A 25222-nucleotide genomic window follows, 5' to 3' on the forward strand; every position below is an offset into this window, starting at 1 on the left:
GAAGGTCCGTCAAGAGAAAACACCTCAGAGAAAGAAAAGGATTCAAGTTCAGTCCTGAGGAGAATATTGAAAGAAGGCTCACGAAAAAGAGATAAGTGGCTGAATTCCCAAGTAGAGAAAAGGAAAGAGATGGTTGTCGAACCAGCAATAGAGGATGAAGTAGATACTACGAGAAAAGAAGAACTACGTGAAGGAGAGCTGAATGGTGATCGAAAGTTGAAAAGAAAGAGAATAGCAGTCAAAGATACGCAGGTCCTGAATGGGCGTATGCAACTACAAACGAATGGCAGCAAGTGTTTATGTCTTTTTGTTTTGATAGGGAAGTTCTGAGTCAATATTTTGAGGTGACCTGAAGAAGATTCATGAACTGAACTGTTGAAACAACCTGAGAAATATTTTTGACAAAGAGACTGTTGAAAGTAACCGGAAAATACATTGATAACCTGATTTGACTTTTCAAAACCTGATTTTGACAAGGTGCTAACCGATTTTGACAAGGAGAAAGGTTCCTGGAAGTGAAACTGAACTGTTGAAAGAAGAATTGTATTTTTTTTTTTTTTTTTTCCTAAGTTACTTCTACTTTCTGATTCTCTACAGATCATGGCTGATTTTGATAAGCAGGTTAGGGATGCTAGGCGCCTTAAATATATGAGCATTGGTTTGGCAATTATGTGTGGGATTTTGTTATAGTGTTGATTGTGGGTATGTCTGTTCGTGATGCGAAAGGAGCCAACCAAACTTCTGCTTTTGAGACTATTGCATTAACAGCTTTAGAGAGGCTTAAGTTAGACGAGAAGAATTTGCATGAATATACTAATGCGCAAGAAGAACTTTCTTCTAATATTTTCTATCGCTTGTTGAGTGAGTATGTTGAAACAATGGATGCAAAGGAGTCACCTATCAGAATCTTCCATTAACATATGGGATAAGTTGTAGTGTATTACTATAACCATGAGAATATACAGTTTTTCTACTCCAATCATGACCTCGTGTTCTCGTTTGTTCCAATTATTAGGTACTTGAGTAGAGTAGCTAAGGAGAATGATATAGTATTAGAGGATTCTTAGAACCTACACTAACGTTCGGCACATGCGTATAGAAATAACCTCACATGCTTGCTTACACCTTTAGAGAAGAGCTTCTTAGATCATACTGATGACAGAAGGAAGGCCCTGAAAGAGAAATTAGAGAAAGGCCTAGAGAAAAGGACTTACAAGAATGATTATGCTTATAGTACAAATAAAATGCAAGGGAAAATAGCTTTAGATGCATTACACATAGGGAAGCTTTGTATGTATAGGCCTAAATTGCGCACTGACACTTTATTTGTGGGTATGAGTGAATGTAGACATGTGTTTTTGTTTCAGAGTAAATGGACATTTATGTTGAATGGGCAGGACCCTGTGATTCCGGGGATCTCTTATATTTGTGGACTTAATGCTTATTACCATCTTCCAAGTGGATGGATTGGGACATGTTATTTGGGGATAGTTTTCCCAAAGATTTACCAGATGGAGGATTTGAAAAAGTTTCTGAAAGTGACTGAATTACATCATAAGAGACAGAGGATAGAGTCCTCTTCTGCAATAGTGGGAGATATATTTGGTGCGGTGATTCCTTCAGTGGGAGTCATCTTGAATTCGATCAAGATTTGAAAGTTGTCTACTATCGTGGATAACATGCTGACAAATTTTTCAGGGGCAATAATCCTGATAGATACTGAATTGGGTGAGGATAGAGCTATGACTCTTCAAAATCGTCTTGCTTTAGGCATTCTTTTAGCGAAGGATGGCGGAGTCTGTAAAACGATTAACTCTAGACATTGCTGTTCTTACATACCTAACAATAGTAAAGAGATAAGAGACTTATGGGGTTATTACAACTTTGGAGGAGGTGTTAATCCGTCCCAAAAGTGACGGTAAAGTGATGGATATACCACCAGCCGTATTACGAGTTCCATAGGATATAATGGACTCGTAAAACGGCTGGTGGTATATCCGTCACTTTACCGTCACTTTTGGGACGGATTAACACCTCCTCCAAAGTTGTAATAACCCTCTTACTTACTAATCTGACTAACGCAAGTAGTGATATGAAGGAGTTGAAAGAACCAGGTGTTTGGGAAAAGGTTGGTAAAGGGTTTGCTTTGGTGGGAAACTGGCTTAGTAGTATTTGGGATGGCATGCTGCTGAAAATTATACAGGGAATACTAATTGTCGTGGGTTATCAATTAGGAATATGCGGATTATGCAAATTATGTAAAAGAATTCAATATAAAAGGTCTAAAAATAATCAGTGGAGGGAAGAAAGAAAAAGGGAAAGAATTTATAGGGAAAATTCAAGGAGAAGACACAATGTCAAAGAAATAGAATTATAAATTGTGGGTGGTAAATTTGGTGTGATGACACATTTAGTCATCAGAGGAGGGATTGCTGAAGCAGATCTTTTAATCAGAAATTATTAATGAGTGTTTATGTATTTTAAATAATGAATTTAGTAGAAAATGAATAATGTAGAAAACTAATGTGCAAGTTTGAAATTGTGACCTCGAAGATTGGCCGCCAGGGTTTACAAAATGTACTAATTAATGATTAATACTCATGAAATATTGAAAATGTATTAGATTAATGTAGTAATATAACATATTCATGGTTATGAAGTATGCTTTAGCTTATTAGTTGTAGGTCTTAATTTAGCGAGTGTCTTGGCGTACTTTAGCCAGGCCTCATGCAGAAGCTGTATTTCTTAGTGTTTAATAAAAAAATGCTGACAGAGTGAACTGTGAAATGTTAATTGTTTAATACAATGCTTAGCAGAAGCTTTCCATAAGAACCGACTAACAGGAGACAGTGTCCTTAAAATGTATCGGACTGTGTGTAATGTGTGCAGAGGTTCTTTCCCAGAACGCGAACAATGAAGACACTGACTGAGGAAGAAGATGCAACAAATTCGATACCTGACGAAACGGATGATGAGAACATCATAAAGCAGACCAATCAACGTTGTGTGAAAGGCGAAATATTAGAATTCATAGAATTGGTATAGAATCACTATTGGATGGAGTAATAACGCACGATTAACTGATCAATCGGAAATTAGGGGATAGTTTGGGTAACTTTTATATAACAACGTGACAGAGGGAAGAGAGGATAAGATTTTAGGCAGACCGCTGTTGAGAAGAAGTGACTTAGAAGAGATTTGAGATGATGTCATTGGCTCATACTCTCCGACTGAGAGCCTGATTTGTTGCTGACCAACTGATGACCTGAGGACAAAGACTGATTCTGTTTGCTGACCCATACCGTGGATAGGTAGATATGACAATTTGACAAATGTATTTTTATGCCTTTTCTTTCTAGGTACCAACTGCGCTGTTTCATCAGTTTTCTTTAGCTAGATATTTCAAAATTCACATTCTAAATTGTTTTGCATGAGCCCCACATGCTAATCTGGATTAGTTGAGGTTATCTACATGACGATTGACAAATCGTAGAGACAAATGATTGACAAATTAATTTGCTAGACCAAAATGGATTATGTAGCATTGTTGAGGCTAACTTTGCTGATGATTTGCACTGATGCTTTAGAGTGTATTGTGATTCACGTTTTGATTAGGTTATGCTTCTTGCATCTTTTTGGTTAATCAATATTATTACTAAGTTTTGATTTGATTTTGAGATTAATCTACATGATTTTAGTATTGTTAATATGAGGGAAATAAAATTACTAAACTTTTACTAAAGGTGTGGTTATTTATGGCTGAAAAAACATGGGGGGTTATTACAACTTTGGAGGAGGTGTTAATCCGTCCCAAAAGTGACGGTAAAGTGACGGATATACCACCAGCCATATTAGGAGTCCATTATATCCTATGGAACTCGTAATACGGCTGGTGGTATATCCGTTACTTTACCGTCACTTTTGGGACGGATTAACACCTCCTCCAAAGTTGTAATAACCCCCATGGTGTGTGAAAATTACTGACTCCATTGATTAGTGATTATTGATTTGAATAATGATTATTGATTATCATGCATAGATTATTGATTCTGTTCTAGAGCTATGGCAAGAACATCTTAAATGAGTCAAAAGGTTCATCGACCTATATGCGTCCCCTTGTAAATTTATTTATTAAGGATCGACGTGCTTAAATACTGATTTTATTATTTTAACATAATTGCTCTGTTCTACCTGCTACAAAATGTCACACGCAAGGCACTAACATACCATGCATAAGTGCACTTAAAGCATGAAAATGATGCACATAAGCAAACTCAAAACCTGGCAACTATGCTATGCTTGAGATTACAAGTAAGGAGCTATGGGAGCTCGGCACCACTAGAAAATAACATTTATTAAAAGAAGTTAGAGAAAAGAGGTAAACAATATTTCAGAACAAATATTGGTGCTACAAGAATGTTATAAGCAGTAAGAGCCAAGCTTCATATGTTTCAGCAGTATCAACTCTTATTTCGTAAATTATTATTCAGTGCGATTAAGAACTATGGTGTCCAGCCACATACCATTTATGACTAACAACTACTAAGACTGAAATACTTGTCAGTCTGTAATTCATCTTTACCAATCCCTGGATACAAATGCACTGTAATGTTTTTAAGTATGCATTAAAAGGCATTTACTAACATCTGTATGCTAAATGTGGTCAGCTGTTACAATTTACCCTTAACAACTGGTACTATGAAGTCATATTGAGGCTACTAATCAATTAGTTTGCAATGAAGAAGGAGGAAGAAATCACATTCTTACATAAAAAATAGCATTTGGATTATCTTACCTGTCCATGAATGTCCAGACCCTTATGTTTTGCGTGTTCTCTATCGTCTCGATGCAGTTTGGCATCATAGGTGACAGGTCTTTTATAAACGGTGTCAAATGTGTAAGTGTGGTCTGCCTTCAAAGAGAATTAAATAAAAAACTATTTTTCTATAGAACGTATGACATAATTTCAACAAAACATACATTTTGTGGCCACCTTTCTTTCATAGTTTTTGTATTATGATATATATATATACTCATTGGAAAAAACATAGTTAACATTTAAAAGACCTTGTTAAATGAAAGTTATGGTTCATTCTTCAGAAGAAGAACTAATGTTAGTTATCAGAAAAACACAGAAATTCAGCTAAAAATATATATTTTGGTTATGGTTACAAACCAAAACCTACAAGCCACTGAGATTAGCCAGTTATGTTAAGCAAAGCAACCATAACTTAATACAGTGCATTTCTGATGACCTCACATGGCATCACAGATGACACCTTCGAATAATACCATATATTACATCAATGAACCTGGTACTGTGGATTGTGTAGCCAGTGTAGTGTCTAGCCAAAAGAGAGGAGAGTCACTGTGGCCAGAATAAACTGAATGTAGTCAAAGGATAAGTAGAGTGAGATGATGTTGTTGAAAAATAGGTTTCAATATAAAGTTGGCTCCTATAACTCACTGGCATGGCCACAGAACATAATAATTTGGCTCCTAGTGGGAGCAATCTCACTTGCAAGACCCAATGGATGTCCAAATCCTGAATTAAGTGACCAGTGGACAAGGTTGAAGGTATTGACCGATGGGTGCTGAGTGCGAGCCATGCCTAATGATGTCCAACAGATATCGCTGGTTGATGAGAATAATGTCCAATGGTATAACCACAGAAATTAACATATACAATTGTGGAAGCCCAAGAAATTCTTCCATACATCATTTAATAATTTTATATCATCATATTCAGTATTCCATAATAGAGGTAGATAATTGAAACAATATCTTGTGCGTGAAGTGAACGTAGCTTAATTAGGAATTACTTCAGCTTTCTTTACCAGTTTACTGATAATGACAGGAATCATCTGAAAAAACCCCTTCCAAATCCATGCCCAACCCACCCAGAATTGACTGAACAAAATTAACCCGAATACTCTGGCTTTTCCTGCATCCAGCAGGATTTAGGAGCGGGCTGAGTTGCTGATAAGTTGGGACCTCTGTGGAATACACATTTGATGTTCCAACTCCGGGCTCAGGGTGACCTGGGGGTGTGATGTGGGATCATTAGTGTATCTATGACAGCCCACCAACACTGTACAGCAGTGAATAGCTGCTGCTGAGTAAGAACAGCTAGCGGGGTAGTATAATGATTCATCCTTATAGATGCATAGGATCCTTGAGTAATCAGCGACCAATTATACTTCTACGACAGGTGAATATTATGCTTTTCAGTCTGTGTGGATTCATGTGACATGGAAAATCCTCCTTGGGGTTACGCTGGTCTGAGGTAGTAGGCTACAACCTACCCTGAAGTGTAGCATTAGGTGTGGATGCATGTGGGTAATTAAGGAGGGACACCTAATTGGGTGACTGAGGCCTCTCTTCTACTGAATGGCACTTTACAGTGGCTACATGTGCACTAGAGCAGAATATGTGTCATTCTAGTGTTCGCTATGCAAGGTGGGTAGATACTTTTAAGCTTTGAACACACGTGCCCAGGAAACTGATAGCAGTGGCTCTGGGTGGGCGTAGGTTTGGCATGTGTCAGCCTAGCATAATAAGGACAGTAGACTGCAAGTGTGCGTGGGAAATGGCACATCAAAAGGACAAGTCTAACCTACAAATGCACCCCTAGTCTAAAGCTACCCCATAGCAACATCAATCCCTGTCAAGGGTAGTGTCATAAGGAAGGACACCAAGACTGGAAGGAAATGTAAGGAGAGAGAGGTGATGCCAGCCAAAGGTTTTTTGACCCCTCGTTAGCTCTCCCTAAGGCTTCGGGCTTGAGCAGATAGCCTGTAAGCCAGTAGACTGGTAAAACTGGCAGAGATCTTACTGACCCATACAGGGCTCAGTTACAGGGCATGGGATTGGAATGAAGATTGCTTCAGACCTCCCAGAGACTCTTACAGGGTCTTTATGTAGTCTCAAACAATGCTTAATGAAAAGTAAAGGCATGCAGTGTTTACACATATTCATTAGACCTTAAACTAGAACATAGACGGGCAGGTGGCTATGGTAATAATAAGTAAAGCATTAGGACAGGTATTAGGTATGTGAACAAAACATAATTAATTAAAGGGTTAGTAGCAACAGCAGCCTACAGTATCCTACCTGCTTATCATACAGAAATGTATCTAAATCCTCCCTGACTTTCCTCTGAGTAGCCAGTCAGAGTGGAGCCCTCATGTTGCCAAAGTTCTGGATTCATTGGCAAGGATTCTATGTCAAGCCACGGAGTTTAATATTATCCATATCGCTTATTTTGTGCCACAGCAGCAATAATTGAAATAATTAATAATTTTTAAAACCTTTTAATAGTCTATAAAGTCCAGTAACACACAGCTCTCTTCCTTCTTTTGTTGCTGCTGCTCACAAGATAAGTACTCCTGTTGTCTTTCAAAAAAGATATATATAAAAAAAAGGTGTGAATCGATATTGGAGCGTTATTATTGATTTGAGTTCATGGGTGATATGTCAGATTATGATTTTATGCAATCATCATGTCTGGGAGCATTATTTTAGCTTGATTGTCTTCATAACTGAGAGCCATAGATAATGTGCTGTAACAGAGCTGTAGATAACAAGCACTTAAATTAGGGATATACTTTTTTATAAATTTAAGATGCACTTCGGTAAGAGAGCCTGTTTAACGTTACCCAATGGTGTGAACCAGGGGAGTGGTCTAAAGGTTGCTTTTAGTCTCGCACTTAATTCCAGTGATCATTGCGCTTTTCATAAGTGTGAGCGTGCCCTTCTCAAGTAGTGGTTCACAGAGTGAAGTGTTTGAGCTAGGAGGGTACTGATGGCGATTAGAGTCAGTCCTCTCACCCAAGTCTGGTTAATATTTTAGAAGCTGAGGTTGCTTCCTAATAGCTTGGTGAATGCCTGTTTCTACAAAAGTACCTGATAGGTCGGGCGCACTGATCACTTTGTGCATGATAAGCTCATCTGCCGTTTTGTAAGACTGAAATGCAGACCACTTTTAACTAGTTGGCATTCATTTTAAACGTTTAGGATGACTCATAACAATGCTATGTTTGATAATGGCAGCTTCCCTTTGGGATTAGAGCGGATATATACTTAGAGAGGAACTAATACTTTTTCTTCAGTTTTACACTAGATATTATATTTTAATACTGGAAAAAGATGTCAGAGGAACAGAATGAAAGCAGAATGCAGAAATTGGAGGGAATTGTTAACAAGGCTCTAGGGAAATTAATGGGGTCATCAACTGATACCACTGACAGGAAGTCGGAGTCCTTATAGCCAAGCGTGAAACAAATAATTTATACAGGGATAGATTAACGAAAGGATAAAAGTGCTGATATAGAGGAATGTTCAGACTGGGTTGGAAAGGTTCAAAGGAAAAGAACATCACGGGAGATATATCGTGGAAAACTAAGAAGATTAGGGTAGAAGACGATAGTAATTTGAATGATGGCGTGAATGCAATGATTAGTGCTACAGGCACTATGGAAAGGCATGAAGAAAGGCGCAAAGGATGTTCCAGAGATGATTGATGATGGTGATGGATCAGAATCTGAGATAGACTTACCATGTTCATCTGAGTTTTATTCTGACCATGATGTAATAGAAGGCAAGGAAAAAGGACCATCAGACAAGGTCTCAGAAATAAACACACCAATACTTGATCCATAAGCGGATGGAATGTTTGACCCACTTTTGATAAATCATCCTCATTCCCCTGAGTAGGCGCCATCCCAACATGTGGCAAATTACACCACCTTCTGGTTAAGAAGGGAAATGCCACGGGAGGTCAGATCTCAACTAAGGGCAGAATGCCCACAGCCATCTTTACTGGATAAAGAGGCCATGGCACCTGAATTAGATGCAAAGGTGATAGCATTTATATGTAAAGGGAGGAAGGGTTTGAGAAAAGCTCTTGATGGGGAATTAAGGTCTTCTCAGAACCATCTTTTGGATGTTATTGGGCCCTGAACAAAAATAATTGAAATTTTTCTGCAAAGGCTCATGTCAATGAAAGTCTTGTTGATCTAGGGGAGTTGCGCCAATGGGCCACAAAAGAACCATTTGTTTATTGGGTAATGAGAACATACCATTATCCAACAAACAGAGGAAGAATATTCTACTGGAAATTGACCCAAAATTTATAGAATTGGCATATAAGGAATGGGGCCTTCCTCCCAGGGTTTCCTATTTCTGGACAAATTTATTTGAGATATAGCAAAATATAAACTCAATTCAAAAGTTGCACAAAAATATAAAAAAGGTGTTTGCAGATAGAGTTTTTGCTGGGGCTGGGAGAACAAGAAGTTGGTTCCCCCACCGAGGACAGGGAGGAACAAGACCCTACCTGGAACATAGCACACGATATTCCCAGATGGGATATGTAACCCATGAGGGGTTTTACCCTCAAAGGCAATGAATTAGAGGAAGATCAGCTAGAGGAGATATGAGGCAAAGAAGATTTTCATTAGTAAATTTGGGGGGCAGCCTGATTTTATGGGACTTGGAGGAAGGTGACTCAAGATCCTTTCGTTCTAGAGGCTGCCAGGGGACACAGACTCGAGTTTATATTCACACCAATATATAGGTGGGCCCCTAAGAAGATAACATTTTTACAAGAGGAGAAGAGGTTGTATACAGAGGAAGTTGAGGTTTTGATTGCAAAAGGGACAATAGCAGAGGTGTAGGATGGTGTTGGGTGTTATCAGCAACTTATTTTTTTTGGCGGGGGGAGACAAAGGGATGAATCCAGTGATAAACTTAAAAGAGTTTGCCGCACATCCCCTAACAACACCATGCATGCACTGTATTTACACGTTTTCACAAATGCTTCAGAAATTCTGACACACCCGTTGGCACTAAATTCACGCATTGCTGAAGTAGCATTGTTGGACTGATGCAACTTCAGTAATGTGAGGAGTCTTCCATAGGAAAAAAACCTGCATAACTTTTAGACCAGGAGGTAAAGTTTTGAGGCAGTGAAGTTGCAGAATGACGCAGTGAAATGATTTAAATTTCACTGCATCACTTCTGCGTGACTTTTCCTATGGGAACGCCTATGCTGCATACATTACACCTGGTGCAGGTGTAATGTGACACAGTGCTTTACAAACTGATGCATTGGGCCCAATGTGTCATTTGTAAATATGGAGCAATGTAGTGCACTGTAGACGCAGCAGTGAAAATGTTTTTTCAGAGGACGCAGTGGTCCCATGGACCACTGCCTGCTCTGAAAAAAACGAAACCAAATGGAAACCAAATCCTTTAAGGAAAACGGGCTGCAAAAAGAAAAAAAAAACTGCTTTATTAAAAAAAGCAGGCACAGACATGGAGGTCTGCTGTCTCCAGCAGGCCACCATCCCTGTGAGTGCATGGACTCGCTATGGGGTCGCAAAATGCGACCCACCTCATTAATATTCATGAGGTGGATCTTTGCGACCCCATAGCGAGTCGCAGAAGGTGTCTGAGACACCTTTCTGCATGCACTTTTGCGAGTTGCAACTTGCGAGTCGGTATGACTCGCAAATTGCAAGTCGCAAAATTTAACTTACCTACATCTGGCCCTTAGTTTCTAGAATTTGTTGTAGATATGATTTAGATACATTTCAGACAGAGCTAAGGTTATCAAGGGAGAAGTTGAAGAGGTTAACATAGGAGTTGTGCTGGCTCTTATCGATGGAGGAAGTATCCCTGAGGATTCTGGTGAGGATTCTAAGGGCTTAAATTATGAGGTCTGTGGTGTAGGGCAGAGCAGCAAGTGCCTTGCTGCACCACCGGGAAAGGGCAGAGATACACTATATTTATAAGACATTTCTGTTCTCTCCCCCTGCACTGGCACACAAATTGCTACAAGGATGCCTGCACTGCAGGGATGATTGTTTTTGTGCAGAAAGGGACACCTTCCTGCACAAAAACAATCACAAGAGGTGGTTTCCTTTTTCTATGTGTGCTGCAGAATATAGCACACATTGAAAGAGGAAAAATCGAGGAGAAATAAAAATATTTCTCCCTGTTGCATCATTCCTACACCACTACTGAGGCTTCTACACCTCAGAATGTGTCAGATTCCTTCTGCTTCCATGGGGGTTATGTGGGAACACCCAAAGCAACATCCATGGAATGCCCCTTTCATGTAGTGTTATGCGTGTACGGGGTCCATATTCACAAGGCCTTAAAAAGCCACGCAAGGTGTCCTTGTGTGGCATTGTAAATATGGGCTGGCAGCCCTGCACCACCAGAGTGTAAACAAAAATACACTCCTGTGGCGCAGTGTGCCGCGAGGGCCTCATAAATGAGGCCCTAAGTTTATTATCTTCAACGATTCACGCAATATTCCCAGGACTCCTGTGTCACTGGGCTCTTCAGATGTTGAAAATGAGGAGTTTGAGAAACAGTTGAGTATATTCTCAAAAAGTAGTTTTAGACAAGGAGTCAAAAGAGGAGATAGACTGGTGGCTCAGGAATGCAGAGGCTTGGAATCTATATTTGAACAAGATCCGGTAAGTGATAGAATCAGCTGTAAGTTTGGAAGGATGGGGAAAGAAATGTGGAAACGGATGGACGTTGGATAGAGCAAGAGAGGAATTTACATTTCAACTGTTTGGAATTGTTAGCATGTTCTTTTGAAATACTTTTTTTTCAGGGAAGGATAAAATGTTGTGTAATGCTTCATATGGACAATGTGTCAGCAGTAAGGTATGTCAACAAGGTGGGTGTACCACAATCAAAGTGGTTGGCAGATTTGGTGAAAAACATTTGGGACTATTGTTCGAGTAAAGGGATTTGGTTGCGGCGATGGTCTAAGCAATAGTGTGGTAGACTGACTCTTGAGGAATTTAAAGATTCTAGCAATTGAAGATTGGACAGGGAGGTATTTCTGAAGATTCAGGAGAAATGGGATCCTTTTGGTGTGGATCTATTTGCAGACAGACTGAATGCACAGTTGAGAAAGTATTTCAGTTGGAGACCAGACCCAGAAACCTGGGGAGTAGATTCATTCTGGCAGGACTGGAAGGGATTAGTTCCTTATACGTTCCCTCCATTTGGGATGTTGCAGATTTCTAGTGAAGGTACGCAGATGCAAGGAAACAGTGGTTGTTATACCTCTAGTTTGGAGGTCTCAAGTTTGGTTCCCTATCGAGATGGAATTGAAAATAGATTATCAGATCTACATACCCAGGTTCAGAGAGGACAGCAAGGAGGGTATCACAATATGGTAGAACATGAAGTTCTGATTTTGATGGCATAGAGGAATTCAGGAGACAATGGGGAATGCTGGGACTTTCGGAAGGGACTTTCAAACTTACATCGGAATCCTGGAACAAGAAAGACATATAGGCGGTCATTCCAACCTCGGCGGTAAAAGGCGCTTACCGCCGTGCAGAAGACCGCCATAACACCGCCGCGGCCGCGGTAAACCGCCACGGTCATTCTGACCCACAACAGGCAAACCGCCAAAATACAGACATCCAAAAAAGTCCGCCACACCAAAGGCCAGGGAGAAACTGGCGTAGACCAAACCTCCACCGTCATGCCAACAGAAATACGCCCACACTATCACGACACACGAATCCACGCGGCGGTCTTTCAACCGCGGTATTCCATTGGCGGTACACACCGCCGCGCTCAAAATACACACACACTTACAAAACACAGCCACATTGGATAATTCGAAATACACACACCTGATACACATACAAACAATACTCCCACACACCCAACACAATCTAAAACACACACCCACATCACCCACAAACCCCCACTCCTAGAGATTCGTGAACACGCACAGAGATAAGAGACCCGAGCACCCAGACACGCAATTCACTGTCATCCAGCAATATTACCACGCACTTCAAACTACACACCAATCCACATCACCACACTTAGCACCACACAATCCACCCCACACATCACCCAAACCACCCCATGGCACCGCAAAGACACCCTAGGTTTTCTGAGGCTGAACTCAGGGTCATGGTGGAGGAAATTGTACGGGTAGAGCCACAGCTCTTCGGGACACAGGTGCAGCACACCACCATTGCCAGGAAGATGGAGCTATGGAGCAGAATAGTGGACAGGGTCAACGCTGTGGGACAGCACCCAAGAAATCGGGACGACATCAGGAAGCGGTGGAACGACCTACGGGGGAAGGTGCGTTCCATGGTATCCAGGCACAACATCGCGGTGCAGCGGACTGGCGGCGGACCCCCACCAGAATTTACAACATGGGAGGAGCAGGTCTTGGCGATCCTGCATCCTGAGGGCCTCGCAGGAGTATCTGGAGGAATGGACTCTGGTAAGTCAAATCTTAACTACTTCATCCCCCCACCCCACCAGCATGCCAACTCATACCCCCAACCTCACCCCCACCCCCATCACACCTACTCCTTGCAAATGTCTCACCCTCACAACAAACCCATCCCAACACCAAGCCCTGCATGCGACCACAAAGCATGGACACCCATCACCTAAGCATGCCCACTGCACATACCCATCCCCCCCCAAACCACTGTCACAAAAGCCCACACACAGGAATGCAAGCACAGGGGTACACGGGCACCCACCCATTGCACGCTATGGCACACACAGAAGCAATAGTCATACTTTTATACCCCTGCAGGACCCGAACGCCACGTCACCGCGCAGGAGGGTCCACAAATGTCCACTCCACCCCCAGAAGAGGCCCACAGTGATGACAGCAGCTCTGTCTCCCTGGATCTAGATGACCAGCCCGGCCCATCGGGGACCTCTGGACAGTCGGTTCCCCTCAGACAGCCACAGGCCACAGCAGACCTTCCCCCCTCTGGGAACACCAGCACAGCACCCACACAGCGGGCCCATATCTCTGTCCCCAGGACATGTCAATCAGCGGTGTGTCCACCACTACAGGGCACCCAGGTTAACCCACCACCCCAACAACAACAGGGACCTGGGGGCAGTGGTAGTGGGCACACGGTCCAGGGGACAGAGGCAGAGGGAAACAGGGGAACTGGGAGGGCTGCTGTGCAACGGGGGTAAAGGCCCAGGGAACCCACTCTCCACGAGGCCCTCTCCTCCATCATGGGAGCATACCACCACTCCCAGGAGACGATGGCCACGGTCCTGGCCAGGTTTCAGGAGATCCAGCTTCTGCAGGTGCAACAGTATATGGGGTTCAGGGAAGAACTAAGAAACATCAGTACCGCCATGGGCACCATCGTAGTGGCTCTGAATCAGGTAGTCACCACATTGCGGGATACTGTTGCACCACAAAGGGCCCCTGACACTAGCATGGACCAAGAACTGCCTACCACCTCCGCCGGCGCTAGTGGACAGGAGGCCCCGACACAAGACCAACAGGCCACCAGAACCCCACCCCCTTCAGAAGGAGAACCACCCCGCAAGTGGGCCCTGAGATCCAGGAAGAAGACAGAGTAAGATGCCAAGACCCCCGCCAGCAAAGGATACCTCCCTGATTGTCATCCCACTGTCCCACATTGACACCCTGTCCAACCTTACACTGCCCCTGCTCCACTTTCCATAGGCATCTGGACAATGCACCTGTGATACTGATAGTCTGGACTCTGCCACGGACAATCCTCCACCATCACACCTCAACGATTTGCAACCACCCACCAATTTAGAGCACTGTAATAAACACACTTATTGCATAAAACAATCTGGAGTCTGGCTGTGATTTTGTACATATGTATTAGACATTAACGTGCCAAATGGCATATTCACATTGTGATGCCAACATACCAATGTCACACAGGTGTAGTCCATGGGGAAATAAAGCAGATGTCACGCAGTGGGGCCCACATCTCTGAAATCGGAAGGGAAAGTCACAACTCAGTTACCATACACTGGGGGAAAAGGTCAGACAGTAGAGAGGTAGTAGGGGTTAAGTATATGTAATATGCCGGTGTGGATTCTTACCTGTGTGTCATTGAAAATACTGCTGTATTACTGTGTTCCTGTTCTCTATGTCGTCCTCTTCACCTTCCTCCTCTTCACTCTCCACAGGCTCCACAGCTGCTACAACACCACCATCTGGACCATCCTCCTGCACAAAAGGCACCTGGCGTCGCAAAGCAAGGTTGTGAAGCATACAGCAGGCCACGATGATCTGGCACACCTTCTTTGGTGAGTACATTAGGGATCCACCAGTCATATGGAGGCACCTAAACCTGGCCTTCAGGAGGCCGAAGGTCCGCTCGATCACCCTCTTAGTTCTCCCATGGGCCTCATTGTACCGTTCCTCTGCCCTTGTCCTGGGATTCCTCACTGGGGTCAGTAGCCATGAGAGGTTGGGGTAACCAGAGTCTCCTAATAGCCACACACGGTGCCTCTGGAGTTGACCCATCACGTAAGGGATGCTGCTATTCCGCATGATGTACGCGTCATGCACTGACCCAGGGAACTTGGCATTAACATGGGAGATGTACTGGTCTGCCAAACACACCATCTGGACATTCATGGAATGATAACTCTTCCTGTTCCTGTACAACTGTTCACTCCTGCTGGGGGGGACCAAAGCAACATGTGTCCCATCAATGGCACCAATGATGTTGGGGATATGTCCAAGGGCATAGAAATCAGCCTTCACTGTAGCCAAATCCCCCACCTCAGGGAAGACGATGTAGCTCCGCACGTGTTTGAGCAGGGCAGACAACACTCTGGACAACACCTTGGAAAACATGGGCTGGGACATCCCTGATGATATGGCCACTGTTGTTTGAAATGACCCACTTGCTAGGAAATGGAGCACTGACAGCACCTGCACTAGAGGGGGGATCCCTGTGGGTTGGCGGATTGGTGACATCAGGTCTGGCTCCAGCTGGGCACACAGTTCCTTTATAGTGGCTCGGTCAAGCCTGTATGTCAGTATGACATGTCTTTCCTCCATTGTCGACAGGTCCACCAGCGGTCTGTACATGGGAAGATTCCGCCATCTCCTCGCATGTCCCAGCGGACGGTGCCTAGGAAGGACAACAGCGAGCACAGAGTCAATCAACCCACGGGTACGTAACCACAGCTTGCACATAACACGATTCCCAATGCATTGAATGGCTTGTATGAGTGTCGATGCAAGGCCTAGGTATGTGTGACGCAGTAGAAAATAAGGCATGTGGGCCCTTGAAATGGCAGCTGCCTGACCTGTGAAGTGCGACAATGGGATGTGAGGTCAATGCGCTGGCGTGGGACACCGTGGCGGTAGGCGGTCGAAGACCGCGGCGCAAAGCTGCATTGGTTAACATTGAACCCTATGGGTCTCAGGAGCCAATGACGATGTGCGCCGGCGGTCGCGGTACGCACCGCCGCGGGCGTGACCGCCATTTTCTATCTGCCTTATCACTCGATACCTGATCTTCCACAGGAGAGGACCTACACTGCAAGTGCTGCTGTGACCACGGTCTGGAAGAGACAATGGCTCATGCGACTGGGGAAAGGGCCCCTGCCTTCACTGCTCAGGAGTTGGAGAAACTCATGGATGGGGTCCTCCCCCAGTATGCGCTACTCTACGGTCCTCCAGACCAACAGGTAAGTACACTGGGACCATGCTTTGTGGCCAATGCCTGTGTTGAGTCGGGTGGATGAAAGATGGTGGTGAGGGGAGCGATTGAGGCATGCATCAAACGACAGATGAGAGCATGTGCCACATGGCAAGGGTGGGGATGGGGGGCCACTCACATCGAGCATGCAGAAGGTGATGATTATTCTTCTCTCCCTGTACATGTCACATAGGTCAGCGCCCACCAGAAAATCGGTATTTGGCGTGCCATCGCCAAAGGCGTCCGGACCCTGGGGGTCCACCACAGACGGGGCACCCACTGCAGGAAGAGATGGGAGGACATCAAACGCTGGAGCAGGAAGACGGCGGAGGCTCAGCTGGGGATGGCCTCCCAATGTGGGAGGGGTGCCAGTCATACTTTGACCCCCCTGATGTCCCGGATCCTGGCGGTGGCCTACCCCGATTTGGATGGGCGCGTGAGGACATCACAGCAGACACAAGGGGGTGAGTACACTCAAATCCTGGTGACTTTGCGTGCAGTGGATGTGTCTGGGTGGGGGAGGAGGGCTGTGGGTATCCCTAGGCCAGGGCGATATCTGTAGGCTAGGCCCCTCCGTAAGGCATGGCCCTGTGCCCCCGCCCCCCACCTCTGTAGGGTGCCAAGTACAGCTATTCATTGCCCTGTGTCATGTATGTGAGCAGAGGTCGCCCATAGGCTTGTAGGCCATGTCCCACGGATTACGTAGTCGACCCCAAGTGCGCGGCGTAGTGCAGGGGGCTTCTGTGTCTGTCCTGTCCGCCAACGGTGTCGCCAATGCATGCACTGAACATTTCTTTATTTTTCCCCACCCCCCTTTTTTGTTGTCTTCCTGTTCATTTGTGCATTAGCATCATCAGGCGGAGGAGAAGTGGCATCGGAGCACGAGGAAGCTGCTTCTCACATGGCGATGGCGGGCCATGCAACTGACTTGGAATTCACCAGTGAGACGGAGGGCGAGGGGAGCTCCACAGCGGGGACTCGTGCGGATGTCAGTGACAGCGACTCGTCCTCTGAAGGGAGCTCTCTTGTGGTGGCGGCAACATCCGTGCCCCCCGCAACAACAGGTTCAGCCGCCACCCAGCGCACCAGCACCGCCCTCCCAGCAGCCCCTCAGCGTTTGCCCCGTGCCCGCTCACCCAGGAAGGTGGGCATCTCCTTCGCCCCAGGCACCTCAGGCCCTGCCCCTGTCACCCCTGCTGCCCTCAGTGAGGAGGTCATTGACCTCCTGAGTACGCTCATTGTTGGGCAGTCTACCCTTTTGAATGCCATCCAGGGTGTAGAAAGGGAGGTGCACCAGAGTAATGCATACCTGGAGGGCATTCATTCGGGTCAGGCTGCCCATCAGCGATCGTTCAACACTCTGGCCTCAGCACTGATGGCAGCAATTGTCCCTGTCTCTAGCCTCCCCCCTCCAACTTCCTCCACCCATACCCAATCCCCTGTACCTCTGCCTATCCCAGACACACCATCAGACCAGTCTGCACACACCTCAACACCCAAGAGAAGCTCATCCAGACATAAGCACCACACATCACACAGGCATTCACCCAAGCAACATCCACATGCAGACATACCAACACCCACTGCCTCCACTGTGTCCCCCTCCTCCTCGTCTCCCTCCTCCCTCCCTGTCACTTCTCCACTCACACCTGCATGCACAACATCTTCAGCCACTACGTCCATCACCAGCACACCCACCAGAACCCACGGCACACGTGCAGTCACCACCCCCACTACCATTCACACGTCCCCTGTGTCCTCTCCCAGTGTGTCTGTCACCCCCTCTTCCAAGCTACACAAACGCAGGCAGCCACCCACCCAACAGCCATCCACCTCACGACAGCCTCCAGCCCAAGCACCTGCACCCAAAGACAGCAGACTTCAAACTCCTACTACCACATCCTCTTCCTCCACTCCCATACCTACTACACCTACCCGTCCCTCTCTTCCAAAACTTATTTTCCTTTCCAAACTTGACCTCTTTCCAACAACTCCCCCACCCCGTCCATCTAAAAAGACTCCAGTCAGCACCTCAGCCACCACAAAAGCGGGCCCTGTGAAGACAGTCTGCCATGGACTGTGGAGTCCCCCACCCTTAAGGGCAGCCAGCTCAGTAGGGAGCCAAGGCACGGGCAGCCCACCGCCGCAAAAACATGCGAAGATTGTCAGTGGCCGGCGCGAGAGGCCTAAAACACCTGGGACCAGAATCCCTACCATGGCTCCGGCAGGGAGTGTGGTGCCACTTGGCACACCGCCAAAGGTGGGGAAGGGCCACAGGCGACCAGGGAAGGCTGGGAAGGGCAGCACGCCCGACAAGACCGCCAGCAGCCCAGCTGTGCAGGAGGACCCCGCATGCCCCATCCCAGGTGGGCAGGAGGACACCAACAGGCCCGGTACTGCAGCCCAGGAGGGCCCCACCAGGCCCATCCCAGGTGGGCAGGAAGGCGCAGCCAGCCACAGGTCAGGTGGCGAATGACCTCCACGCCATGGGCTGATCCGCTTAACTGGGCACTCATCCGAAGCACCGCTGAACTGGGCCCTTCATCTCAAGCACCGCTCCGCTGGGCACCGCCGTCTCAAGCACCGCCCCGCTGGGCACCGCCGTCTCAAGCACCGCTGAACTGGGCCCTTCATCTCAAGCACCGCTGCGCTGGGCCCTTCATCTCAAGCACCGCACCGCTGGGCACCGCCGTCTCAAGCACCGCTCCACTGGGCCCTTCATCTCAAGCACCGCTCCGCTGGGCACCGCCATCTCAAGCACCGCTCCGCTGGGCCCTTCATCTCAAGCACCGCTCCGCTGGGCCCTTCATCTCAAGCACCGCTCCGCTGGGCCCTTCATCTCAAGCACCGCTGAACTGGGCCCTTCATCTCAAGCACCGCTCCGCTGGGCCCTTCATCTCAAGCACTGCTCCGCTGGGCACCGCCGTCTCAAGCACCGCTGAACTGGGCCCTTCATCTCAAGCACTGCTGCGCTGGGCCCTTCATCTCAAGCACCGCTCCGCTGGGCACTTCATCTCAAGCACCGCTCTGCTGGGCACCGCCGTCTCAAGCACCGCTCCGCTGGGCACCGCCGTCTCAAGCACCGCTGAACTGGGCCCTTCATCTCAAGCACCGCTGAACTGGGCCCTTCATCTCAAGCACCGCTGCGCTGGGCCCTTCATCTCAAGCACCGCTCCGCTGGGCCCTTCATCTCAAGCACGGCTCCGCTGGGCACCGCCGTCTCAAGCACCGCTCCGCTGGGCACCGCCGTCTCAAGCACCACTGAACTGGGCCCTTCATCTCAAGCACCGCTGAACTGGGACCTTCATCTCAAGCACCGCTGCGCTGGGCCCTTTATCTCAAGCACCGCTCCGCTGGGCCCTTCATCTCAAGCACCGCTCCACTGGGCCCTTCATCTCAAGCACCGCACTGCTGGGCCTTTCATCTCAAGCACCGCTCTACTGGGCACCGCCGTCTCAAGCACCGCTCCGCTGGGCCCTTCATCTCAAGCACCGCTCCGCTGGGCACCGCCGTCTCAAGCACCGCTCCGCTGGGCCCTTCATCTCATGCACCGCTGAACTGAGCCCTTCATCTCAAGCACCGCTCTGCTGGGCACCGCCGTCTCAAGCACCGCTCCGCTGGGCCCTTCATCTCAAGCACCGCTCCGCTGGGCCCTTCATCTCAAGCACCGCTCCGCTGGGCCCTTCATCTCAAGCACCGCTCCGCTGGGCACCGCCGTCTCAAGCACCGCCGTCTCAAGCACCGCTCCGCTGGGCCCTTCATCTCAAGCACCGCTGAACTGGGCCCTTCATCTCAAGCACCGCTCCGCTGGGCACCGCCGTCTCAAGCACCGCTCCGCTGGGCCCTTCATCTCAAGCACCGCTCCGCTGGGCACCGCCGTCTCAAGCACCGCTCCGCTGGGCCCTTCATCTCAAGCACCGCTGAACTGGGCCCTTCATCTCAAGCACCGCTCCGCTGGGCACCGCCGTCTCAAGCACCGCTCCGCTGGGCCCTTCATCTCAAGCACCGCTGGCCCATTGGCGGAAGGGGCAGGCCCGCATCTGTGTCGGGCAGGGCTGCACGAAGCACTCTGGGCACTAGTCCCCCTCCATTACCAGTGGAGACTGATATTGACTTGAGAGACTGTGGCTTTGCACTCCCCAGGATTGCACAGTGGGCAACCCACCCACTGTAGAGACTTGAGAGACTGTGGCTTTGCACTCCCCAGGATGGCACAGTGGGCAACCCACCGACTGATATTGACTTGAGAGACTGTGGCTTTGCACTCCCCAGGATTGCACAGTGGGCAACCCACCCACTGTAGAGACTTGTGAGACTGTGGCTTTGCACTCCCCAGGATTGCACAGTGGGCAATCCACCCACTGTAGAGACTTGAGAGACTGTGACTTTGCACTCCCCAGGATGTAACAGTGGGCAACCCACCCACTGTAGAGACTTGAGAGACTGTGGCTTTGCACTCCCCAGGATGGAACAGTGGCCATGGAGGCCCCTCGTGGATCTGGCGTCGTGGACTCATCTGGCTGAGGTGCCCCCCCTTCCCTTCCCCCTGAGGTGCCTGTAGTTTTGGGATCTGATGCCCCTGCAGTGTTCTCTCCGTTGGAGTCAGGTATCCTGTGTGGGCTTTGCCCATGTGATTTGGGCCCAGTGGCCCACGAACAATGCCTGATACACATATCGGACTGGACAATTTATGTATATAAAGTTATAGATGTGTGATATATTTTAAAGCCAGTTATACAATATATTCCAATGTTTATAATCATTTCCTTTTGTCTTTGCATTCTTCCGGGGGGTTTGGGGGGGTAACTGTGTGTGTTGTAGTGGGTGAGGGTGAGGGTGGGTGTGTTGCATATGTGTGTCCCCGTAATTTTTTGCCTCCCCCCTCCCCTGTGTCGTAGGTGCAGTACTCACCGTTGTCTTCTGCGCCAGCGTTCGTGCTTCTGATAGAGGAGCAGGAAGACAATCGCTGGGAGGATGTGGAGTTCTGGTTCCATGCTGTCGAGATTCCTCTTGGGGTGTATGGAGGTGAGCGTTTTCCGTTTGAAATGGCTGTTTCCGCTGTGTTTTTATCGGCGGGGCTACCGCCCCGGAAAAGGTGGCGGATTGGTGGGTTGTGATAGGGTGGGCGGTACATTGTCTCCCGCCTGTCTGTTGGCGGTGACCGCCGCACTGTTTGTTTGTCCCGCCGTGGCGGGCGGTGTGTTGAAGTGGCGGTCTCTGTTGGCGGTTTCCGCCAGGGTCAGAATTGCATTTTTTTTACCGCCAGCCTGTTAGCGGTTTTGCCGCCGCTTTAACACCGACCGCCAGGGTTGGAATGACCCCCATAGATTGGCGTGGCAGAAATGGGTTCATTGATTTGAACAATGGGATTATCATCCCATTTCAACAGATGTAGATAACTACTTAACAGAATTGTTTGAAACAGGACTATTGTGTAGAACGATGAATGCCTATAGATCAGCAATAACGGCAGGACACTGTTTGGTAAATGGAGTATCTGTTGGACAGAATCTAGCAGTTAGGAAAATCATGCAAAGCAGGGGGGTGCTTAAACCACCAGGGGGAAAAAACTTCCTTATGTGATGTAAAGCAGGTTTCAAAGGTAGTGGAGAGCTGGAGTGATAATTTAGACCTGTCACTGAGACAGATTTCACCAGCAACTTTGGCAAGGTGAGTAATAGAGGTGATGAGAGAGGCAAGTGTGGCTCTGAAAAGATGTGGGGCACACTCAGCTAAAAGTGCATCAGCATCAAAAGCATTTTCTTCTGGGTGGAGGATTGCAAGAAATTTTAAGAGCTACAGATTGATCTAAGGAGAATATGTTTAGAAGTTGTTACATTAAGCCTGTGGTGAATGCAATTGATAATATGTTAGCAGGACTTTGAAATTGCATAATAATAGCCTCTTTGGCTTGACTCAAAATGTATTTTTCCACCACCAGGTGGTCTGAAAATCCAGATTTTAATAAGGAAACGAAGGCTAACATTTTCCCACCTCAGTTATAACCCACCCTACCAAAATATTTTTTTTTAAATTCTTTCAGAGTAATGAAGACTTCAAGAAGAGGAATCAGAAAATTGGAGTCATGTTTTATCCATGTAGATTTTTGAGATACGTTATTTTGTATTAAGTTGTTCGCAGCACATAATAAAGGACAAGAGCTGCATATGTCTGGACTTTATAGACTATTAGAATGTTTTATAAGTTCTAAATCCTTTCAATTGTTGCTGCTGTGAGTGGAGCAATAAAAGAGATATGCATAATCTTAGCCTCCATGTCTTTAATAAAATTCGGATTTTCTGCGCACCAGGCAGTAGAAAATCTACATTGTCAGTGTGCAATAGAGTCTCCAAAGCCTATCTTCTATGGCTGCTATAACCTGTGGGTTTTACACACTATTGTAGTGGGTAAAAACCTGGTGAACTTTTTCTAATTTGAAGGCTGTTCATGGGAGTACAGTGTTAGAGATATCTGTGTATGTGGTAATGAGAGAATTGATGTGAATTGAGTATTTTAGGCACATTACACATTTCTACATATCATTGATAAGAGAAATAGTACTCATGGTCGGACTGGCCTATAGGAACAACAGAATGTCAGGCCACTCGTGTTTATCAGTTCATACATCCATGTGTTTATGGCTTCAGTGTCTTGTTCCAAACTGTCATGAAAAATCCGGGCCAGGATAATTGGCAATAGTTAAATTTATTCTTGAAACAAAGTATCCATTAAACCAAAAAAAAACAGCAACAAAACAGCCAACACATGTTTCGTCATGTGAGATAAATAGTCTCAAAGACTTCATCAGGGCTGTAAGAAATACAAGTTGTGACCATGATTAAAATCAGAATCACTCATAATGGAAAACCAGCACCAACACCCATGTGACTTTCGTTGAAGACTTTAACTCCAAAGGTGAACATTTCCTGAGCAATACCGATAACAATAATACATTGGACATGAAGCCACCATTGGAAAAATTAGCTGCTCAGCAAAAGAGCCATGCTTGGTGTGCATAAAGTAAAACGTTAACATAGAGGGTAGTATTATAATGCCAAAGGATAACATGATGAAACTCATGACACCCGCGTGAATATCCTAAAATTAAACCATGACTACATTAAACCAACCAATAGATGAAGAACAGCAGTGAATTACAAGAACCAAAAAAAATCCCAAAACATTCACATCAGCCAAATCTGACAGAGAAATAACATGATAAAAGAAGAGATATCACTCCTAAGAAAATGAGAAGTTATACCTTAAATAGCACTTGAAAAGGGCCATAAATCCATAAATGTTTACATGGCTATCCTGAAGTCCCAAACGAAGTGTACATCTATAAGTATAGAATTCCATGGTACCCAATTAACATCGTTGTGTCCCCAAATTGTCAAAATTAAGTGACTAAAATGGTAATAATAATGTCATCAAGAAGTCCACCTACCCCATAAGACAGAGTCCAAAACAGAGTCCAAAACACGGTGTATAAACACATATTGATGTGTGTGTACATCTATAGATAACCGAAAGCAAACATGTATAAAAGTTTAGAAGTTACTCCAAAATAATTCTTAAACTCTAAGTCAATGCCATCGATTGGACCCCCTGACTCACCTCCGTAAGTAACACGGAATGTAGATCCGCGTTCATTGTGTTCTGCGGCGCTCCCGTTTGCTGAAAGGGAGCGCTGGCACTAAGAGACTCTCTCCTTTATAGTAAATCAAACGCTATTGGAACGCACAAAAGTAAAAGAGGACTAAACGTCCCCTCTGTGGGCGCCATCTTTAAGAAAGCACCGTACGATTCGAGTTTCCAATGACTAAATCAAAATCAAAGAAGGACTACCAATATGGCACACGGGCGCCATATTGGGTGTATAACATATCCATCATAACAGTGAAACCTCATAGAAACGACAGGGAAAAAATGAAAAAGAAAAAGAAAGATATAGCCCCTCCCAGCGGACGACAACCTGGAGATAGGAGCAGCGAATTTTAAGGAAAAATTGAAAAATTAAATAAAAAAATATAAAAAATAACCATCTCTAAGACCCATAATAGACTATAAATTAGCCCCACGGGCGCTATATCAAGTAAGTCTGTATTAACAGAAAATATGACCATTTCACATGTAAAATAGGTCACAGCAAAAATTAACCTAAAGTTAAATGAAGAGATGAATCGAATTATAATGAAAATAACTAAAACAATGGGGAAAAATCACTCCTATGTCATAACCTCCACCTGCCCCCTTAGGCAGTATAATACCAACAATTTGTACATCATACCTACAATTAGATATTACAATTTACAGAAAAACATCCCCACTTATCAGGACATACATATAAAAATGATAATACATACAATAGTAGTTAGAATCTATAGACAACTAAATGAATAGATGAGTCGAATTATAATGAAAAATAATAAAACGAAGGGGAAAACAACTCGTGTGTCATAACCCCCACCTGCCTCCTTAGGCAGTATAATACCAACAATTTGTACATCATACCTACAATTAGATATTACAATTTACAGAAAAACATCCCCACTTATCAGGACATATATATAGCATTGATAGTACATTCAATTGTAGTTATAATCTATAGATAAGTGTCTACCATACATAAGCATTAATAAAGCAATTGGTCAACCTATAGTTGACCACTATTAAGTGATAGCATAATGATAGGACGA

General features: G+C 45.9%; 1 protein-coding gene across 1 annotated transcript in view; it reads right to left on the reverse strand.

The window, feature by feature from the left end:
- CFAP90 (cilia and flagella associated protein 90) overlaps positions 1-25222 on the reverse strand; it is a 266200-nt gene that overhangs the window by 60263 nt on the left and 180715 nt on the right. The window contains exon 2 of the mRNA XM_069218878.1: positions 4796-4912. Coding sequence (XP_069074979.1) covers positions 4796-4912 — 117 coding nt within the window. The remainder of the gene's footprint in view (positions 1-4795; positions 4913-25222) is intronic.

Source organism: Pleurodeles waltl, chromosome 2_2 (genome assembly GCF_031143425.1).
Source record: "Pleurodeles waltl isolate 20211129_DDA chromosome 2_2, aPleWal1.hap1.20221129, whole genome shotgun sequence".
Taxonomy (NCBI): Eukaryota; Metazoa; Chordata; class Amphibia; order Caudata; family Salamandridae; genus Pleurodeles; species Pleurodeles waltl.